Source organism: Lycium ferocissimum, unplaced genomic scaffold (genome assembly GCF_029784015.1).
Source record: "Lycium ferocissimum isolate CSIRO_LF1 unplaced genomic scaffold, AGI_CSIRO_Lferr_CH_V1 ctg1139, whole genome shotgun sequence".
Lineage (NCBI taxonomy): Eukaryota > Viridiplantae > Streptophyta > Magnoliopsida > Solanales > Solanaceae > Lycium > Lycium ferocissimum.
Window position 1 is genome coordinate 39,108 of NW_026713817.1, and position 8,205 is coordinate 47,312.

Consider the following 8,205-nt stretch of genomic DNA (forward strand, 5'->3'; position numbering starts at 1 on the left):
ATCATGCATCCAATCTATTATGCAAGGAAAACATTGAATGTTGCTCAAATGAATTACACAGTGATGGAGCAAGAGCTGCTTGCAATAGTTTTTCCTTTTGAGAAGTTTTGGGCCTATCTGTTAGGGTCCAAAGTCATGGTATACACTACATGCTGCATTGAGATACCTGATGACAAAGAAGGAAGCTAAGCCGCGATTGATCCGATGGGTGCTATTCTTTGTAAAAGTTTGACTTTGAGGTGAAAGACTGCAAGGGAACTGAGAATCAAGTTGCTGACCATCTCTCTCAGCTTGAAGAAGCAGGGAGACCTTCGGATAAGCTAGATATCGATGATGCATTTCCAGATGAGAGGGTGTTGGTTGTGTCAATGGAGGTGGCACCATGGTATGCAAACATTACCAATTATTTAGTGACAGGCATAGTTCCAGAAGAGATCAAAGCATACCAAAAGAAGAAGTTCTTGTGGGATTCTCATCTACACTATTAGGACAAGCCTTACTTGCTCAGAACATGCGCTGACAACATCATTCGGTGTTGTGTTCCCGAAAGTGAGGTGATGGCGATTCTAAAGGCATGCCATGACTCTCCTGTTAGGGGTCATCGTAGTGGTAATCGGACTGCTGCAAAAGTTCTTGAATGCGGTTATTACTGGCCGGCTATCTTTCATGATGCAAACTATTAGTGCGGTCTTGTAATCAGTGTCAGAGGCAAGGGAGTATAGGCAGAAGGCAAGAGATGCCAATGAAATTTGTGATGGAAGTAGAGGTGTTCGATGTCTGGGGAATTGATTTCATGGGACCCTTTGTGAGCTCTGGAGGCATGAAGTATATCTTGGTTGCTGTTGACTATGTGTCGAAATGGGTAGAAGTGGTGGCTTTACCTAACAATGAGGCCAAGAGTGTCATGGGGTTCCTAAAGAAAAACATATTTACTCGATTTGGTACTCCGAGGGCTATAATCAGTGATGGTGGTTCCCACTTTTGCAATAGAGCCTTCGCAGGATTGATGGAGAAGTATGGCATCAAACATAGGGTGACAACATCCTATCATCCTTAAACAAGTGGGCAAGTTGAAGTCTCCAATCGGGAGATCAAAAAGTATTCTAGCTAAAACGGTGAATGCAAATAGAACTGATTGGGCCCCCAAGCTTGATGATGCTATATAGGCGTACCAGACTGCTCTTAAGACTCCAATTGGGACTTCACCCTTCAAGCTCGTTTTCAAAAAGTGTGTCACCTGCTGGTTGAACTTGAACATAAGGCTATGTGGGCCTTGAAGAAATTGAACATGGATTGGGAAGAGGCGACCAAACTCAGGTTGTTTCAACTCAATGAGATGGATGAATTTCGATACCAGGCATATGAAAGTGCAGCACTTTATAAAGAGAGAATGAAGCAGTATCATGATAAGAAAATCCTGATGCGAGAATTCTACAAGGGTGATCCTGTCTTACTATTTAACTCTCGATTGAAATTGCCACCGGGTAAGCTAAAGTCAAGGTGGTCCGGTCCGTTTGAGGTTGTAAGTGTTTCACCCCATGAGGCGATTGAACTAAAGTACGGAGATGAAACTTGGACATTTAAGGTGCATGGGCAGAGGGTCAAGCACTATTATAGGATGAATGATGGAGATAGAACTGTTGACCGATATCAGTTGAAGTACCAGAATTGTTAACCGATATCAGTTGAAGTACCTTGGAACGAATGCTGACTCAACGAGTCCTGACCAAGAGTAAATCGGTAACACCGTCGTGCTGCGACGTAAAATCAAGCGCTTCTTGGGAGGCAACCCGTGTGTAATTATTTTTTATTTTTATTTTTTTTTTTGAAATTTTTGTAACTTAGATGGGGTGTGTATAGGGTAATGTTTGTTTTAGTGCAAGATATGAACAAATTGGAAGAAAAAGTTACAAAAACGCCGATGGAAATTCTGCGCTGGTTTTCATGGCCTGTCAAAATTTTTGCGGACCATAAAGGAAGCGCAAAATAAAGATGACAAACATCGACCACTGTTCCTGTTATACGATATATTATACGGATCGTCAAAAATTTGACGGACCGTAAAACGGAACGTTTAATGGCACAAGAGAAACCAACTTACTGTGATGCTTTTACGCCAAGATTTGACGACCGTAAAAATTTATACGGTCCGTCAAACGAAGCATAACCATGTCACAGTCTGATGGTTGCTAGTTCATCAATCCAAGTAAGTACCTGTGTCCGTAGAAAAGTTCGCAGAAATTTCTGCGGTCCGTATAAATTTTTACGGTCGTTTTTTCCTTTTCTTAATTGACACGCGTGTATATATAGAATAGGCGGCTGGGTATTTTTAAAAAACAAAAAAGGGATCTTTCCAATTCAATTTCAACTGAAATCGTTCCTCCACTTCCCTTTCCCACTCAAACACAAACCCCTAAAATTCCTCCCATTCAATCCCTAAAATCACGTCCTACTAACCCCCATTACTTCCATTCCATACATAATTACTCCTTTCCAACCCAAAATAAAACCTAGCCGTTTCACACAGTGTGCAAAAGGGTTTGTGCAAAGATTTTTTTTTTTTTTAGATTTTGTGTGTTATTTGTGCTCAACTCTCCATTCCAACAAGAAAGTCAGGTATGTGATCCTTCATTCCCATTGTCTTCTCATTCAAAGTGTCTGTCAAATATGGTTGTTTTCCAACTCCTATCTGACGGGCTCTATCACTAGGGACTTGTAATCCATAATTGATAATCTCAGTTGGGGGTGGGGTATGTGCAAAGGTGGTCTATTGTTGAACTCATGAATTGATACTATGTTGGGTTGGAGGGCATTCCGATGGTTGTGTTCAAGTTTTGAATTCAAACTTCATTATGCCCGCCAACTGTTCGACGAAATGCCTAAATCAAGATAATTGACACAAAGGGTGAAGTCTGAGTAACCCGGGCTTTATATGGGTTTGACAACTGTATGTGATGTATAAGCATGTGTTTTGAATTGAAGAGTATAGATTAACACAGTAAGACAAGAACTGAGTCAAAGAATTTTGACGACAAGGTTGACGGACCGTAAAAACTTTACGGTCCGTCAAAAGTGTCGTCAAAAGTCCTCAACTCAGACATGATAAACTGTTACCATTTGACGATAGTTTTGACAGATCGCAAAAATTTCACCATATCGTCAAACTTCATCGTCAAATGTTTAGGAGTAAAATTGTATATTGTTACCATTTGACGGCCACGTTTGCAGAACGTAAAATTTCCTATGGTCCGTCAGACCATTTGATGGTTTACTTCTGGTTGTTACAAAACATTGCACTGAAATACAATTTGATGGCGATACTGATGTACTTTTTACAGGTATGGCTCCTAAGGTTCGAGGAGGTGCTCCAACTACTGGAAGAGGCAGAGGCAGGGACAGAGCACAAGGTCGCAGGGGACTCCGTGACGAGCCTGACCAAGGGGCTACTGAAGCTGGGGATGACGAACCACTAACAGCGAGAGTCACCCGAGCTAGGGGTGCTGCCCAAGCACAAGTGTCCTCCCAGTATGAAGAGGGGGCACCACTTCATCCTCTCGGAGCTCGAAAAATGAAGAGGATGCTACTAGGCAGTGAGAAATCCGAGCATAGTGTCAGATTTTCTGTGCCAAGCTCTAAAGAAATATATGAGCTGGGGCTTGAAAAGAAAGAGGGGGTGGACCGAAAAAGATCATCCATAAGGAGAAAAGAATCAGCTTAGACAGACTAGAGGGTTTTCCACGAATCCTTTCGACTCTCGACCACTACAAGTGGAACTTCATTAGCCACCCTCAAGGTGAGTATATCCCGGCTCTAGTTCGGGTGTTCTATGCACATTATGCTTCGGAGGTCAAAAATACCTTCAAGCCGGTTCAGCTTAAGAAGAAGAAACCAGCCCCGTTGGAAGAAGTGACAGTCCGAGGCTTGAGAATCAATATTTCTAGCGAGACAATCAATCGTTTCTACTTGGGCCTCGACTATGTACCACCGCCAAACACGGATGAGCTTAAGTATAAGTTGAGTAGTGATCGGCAAGACAAGCTATCTGAGTTGCCTTGGGTTGCTTCAGTTATAGCGAAGGGTTCCCCTGTGTGGAGTAGGAATACCTCGGCCCCTATAAATAAAGCAGACTTATTGGTTGAAGAAAAATTTTGGTAGAGCGTATTGATCTACAGGTTGCACCCCACTCAGTCAGATAACACATTGACAGTTGAGAGGTCCATACTCTTAGCTACGATCATGTCAAAGTATAACATCAATTTGGGGGAGTTGGTGGTTCGAGAGTTTCAGAAGAGGGCCTTGGCCAAGGAGTTGTCATTAGAATATCCTTGCCTCATTACTGCATTATGCTTATGGGCAGGTGTTGATCACTATGCATACCGAGATCATCTGTTACAAGCCAAGAGTGTGTATGACCTATGGAAGAACAAAGATGGGGATATTCATACTGCTACGGATGTTACCACAGAGTTCACAATTGTACAGCCTGCTCCAGCAACCCAGGTGAATGAGCAGGCAGCCCCCGAGACTTCGCAGGAGAGGCCGACTGACACTGGTACAGCAGCTCAGTCCTCTTCAGGTACCCCGATTTCATCTACAGGGCCATCTAACCATACTGCTCCGGCTGTTCATAGCACTCCTACCCCTCCGAGTAGCTATGTGGCGCCGGCATCCACAACCTTTCCTGGAGGCATTATGATACAATTTAATGCTCAGAACTTCCATGATGCATTTGTGAAAGCCAACAAAGCAGACCGCTAGGTTCCCAATTTGATGGCTCAACTGCAGGTATTTATAGATAAGAGGGTGGCAGCAGGTTTGGAACCTGCGAAGAAGACTTGGGAGGATTCCCACAGCCTTATCCATTCTCAGATTGATGGACTTAAGTGGAGGATTGTTGAGATGGAGAAGGTAAGCACCACAGCTAGTTTTTGGACGATTCAAACTGATTTGACACAGTTGAAGACAAATGTGCTAGAATTGAAGGCTAAAGAGGGACTTGCGAGTGCAAAACCGCCACCAGCACAGACTCTAGACTTAGCTTCTCTGTTGCCTGTTGTTAACTTCATGGGGGATAATTCACCACCCCGGGCTATGAGCAAAAGGCCTAGGGATGTAGGAGAGGATGATAAGGAGGAGGAAGGGCAGTTTCAGAAGGTGCAGCGACGCTCTCTTGAGGAGACCTATTTTACGGGGGCGTTATCCAGCTATGCCCTTTCTGTTGAGGTGACAGTGCCTAGCTTTGTGATACTGGGAGAGGCTACTACCATGGGTCCCGAAAAGGAACCGCTCTCTCAGAGTCACGGCGCCGGATACCTCCACTGAGGTGATCACACCTCAAGACGAGCATCACGCCTAGTGCACCTCAGGTAGTTGTTGCGTCCAAATGCACACGCAAGTGTACGTGGTCGTACAAGTAATAAAGTGATTATGTAAAATCGGATGTCGAACCCACAAAGACTTATGATCAATATTTCACGAGAATAAACTATTGCTTACTATCTATGCAAGTGAAGAATAAAAGTGTTGGTTCTTCTATAACTAAATGCTGTAATGCAGTTAACTACTAGTGTAAAACAGAACTTGTGCTTAGAACGCGAGGAAGAATGGCTTTTATCAAGATTTTAGAAGTATTCCAGGGTCGTGGTTGGTTCACCAATCCTATTGAGTCCATCAAGTATCTCAACTTAGCAACTTTGTTCACAATGGCTAATTAACCGGATCATTAATCTTGTAGGATTCTTCCGAACCTCTACTCGCCGATTCAAGATAAATCGCCTCCTATATTCCTATGGTATTGACCTATCAAGAATGCAATAAGGGCACGGTACATCATTGATTGTGGTAACTAAGTATATTCCTATCCTAGTCACAAATCCTTGCCCAACTCTAGGGTTATTCAGATCACAATCTCATTACTTCTTCTCCAAAAGAACAACGTCTTTCCCAAGCACGTATGTCAATGAGTAGATAGTACTCAACTGTTGCGCAGACAATCAAGAGATTAAACACAGAAGTAATGAAGCAATTGCATATGAGCAAGCTGCTAAGATTGAAACACTTGTCAAACATCAATATTCATGGCTACACCACAACCCCAGAATTTAAGTGTTTAGTTACACATGATTCGATAAGCGACAAAAGAATTCATCATTACTTAGGGTTTTGATGTAAAGAAAAATAATAGAAGAGGAATAAAACCTAGAAAGAGTTTCACACTTCTCAAAAAGTCGTCCAAGCCGCCCTCTAATGTTCAAAACGGCTATTTATATGCTAGGGTAAATATAAGATAAATGGGCCCAATCCCGATCTAAATAGGACAACTGACGCCTCCTGTGCTTTGGTCATGCGTCGCATGGCCATCGCATGACTGTGTCTGTGCATCCGCTGTGCTCCGCATGTACCAAAGCATAACATGTCCGAGAATCGGGAAGGAGTATCTTGTGCGCGGATGTGCGGCGCATGGTGCGTATGAGACCCTTCAAAGTGGTCGATTTTGCCTTCAAGTGTTGGAACTTCCTTCGCAACATTCAATCGTCGTATATAGCCTCGGAATCACTCAAACTGCCCGGAATACCCTTTGTTGGTCCTTGTTGTACCTATTCATATAAACATACCAACATAAGCTTATATACAACAATTCACGTTCAAAAGTGCGATGAAAGTGATAAGAAGTAAAGTGTAAATGACACTAAATCTAGATATTTGTGCCAAATATCAGTAGTCCTAACCCTTATCTTTTCAATGCTTACGTTGATGCACTGAGGGAAAAGCATGATATTTTAGTTGGGTGTGGGGGTACTTGATGTTATTGTAGTGTAAATATGTGTTTAGGAATCCCGTCGGCTTTTCTTCAATAGAGTTCTTTTCCTGAGGGGTTTTATTTTGTGAAACTGGCATGTTTAGGCTGTTTCTTAGGTTGAGTAGAGTAATTTTGACTTATTTGGTATTGTTCTATAACTGATGGCATGTTGTTTATGGTTTGTTGAAAATTTCGGACCCCTCGAATTTTTTTGAAAGATGCATACTTAGAACAACTATTGATTGGCATGATTTGAATCTTTATATAACATTATTATTATTGGGGTATTGTCTGCAATGAATGAATACTTACGAGGTCACAATGTATATGATCGTCCTTATGCCAATATGTGTGTGAGTTGTTAGTTTTGTTCTATTTATGCATGTATAATCTAGAACTTGCCCAGTTAGTCATGTTTAAATCCGACAGTTGGTTTGGTTGTGAGATGATCTTAGGCTTTCTTTATGTAAACAGTCACTTTACCTAAATAAGCCTGACCATATAATTGTAAATATCCCTAGTTTTCCCTTTTTGACCTTTTTTGACCTTTTTCTTGGCTAGCCAATAATGAAACCTTACCCTTTGTGAAATTAATCCATCTTCGCACCCATTCCCTCCTTGATGCTGCTAGATAGATGAGGCAAAATGCCTAAGTTGGGGTTTGAAATAAATGTGAAGTAGATGTTAAAAACATAAGTTAGGGGTGAAATAAATGTGAAGTAGATGTTAAAAACATAAGTTGGGGGTGGTGGAGTTTGCTAGTTGAGATTCGATGTGGTTGTTGCATATATAAATAAATAAAATAAAAAGAGAAAAACTATAGAAGTGTAACACAAAAAGAATTGTAAGTTGAATAGGAATAAAACCACTTCGAGGTCGAGAACTTGAAAGAAAATAAAGGGGTTGAATAAGAGGCGAATTAAGGTGAGGAGATGTTGTAGTGTTCAAGGAGGGTTAGTCACTAATACCCAAAAAGTATCATACCCGTCCCTAAGCCTACATTACATGCCAGAAACAAGTCCTAATGTGATCACAACTGAACGAACCTAGGATGAAAGCATAGAAAATAAGGGCAAGCTTATGGTATTTGCATGTGTAGATATGAACTTCTTAGTGAGTGTGAGTGTTTTTCTCTTCTCTTTTGTATTCGCGCCCATTATTGTTGTATATATGTATGTTGGGACATTCTTTGGTCGATGTGAGGGCATAAGGATGAGAATTGATAAAAATGAAGTGACCGCCTAAAGTAGCGTTTGTGTGCATTATACTATGTTCGATAATGTAATGTCATGCATTGAAGCATCATTGGTGGTCGTAGCATTCTTGAGTTGTGCATATTGTTTGAAAATAAAAAAATGGGGTGGTCTTTGGGAAGAAAAACGTGCATGCCTGTAGTTCGGAGTCAA

General features: G+C 41.7%; 1 protein-coding gene across 1 annotated transcript; it reads left to right on the forward strand.

The window, feature by feature from the left end:
• Nucleotides 1–557: 557 nt before the first annotated feature.
• LOC132041725 (uncharacterized) lies at nucleotides 558–1,057 on the forward strand. Its single transcript, XM_059432424.1, has 2 exons — nucleotides 558–642; nucleotides 684–1,057. The coding sequence occupies exons 1-2, from the start codon at nucleotides 558–560 to the stop codon at nucleotides 1,055–1,057; spliced, it is 459 nt and encodes a 152-aa protein (XP_059288407.1).
• Nucleotides 1,058–8,205: the final 7,148 nt, after the last annotated feature.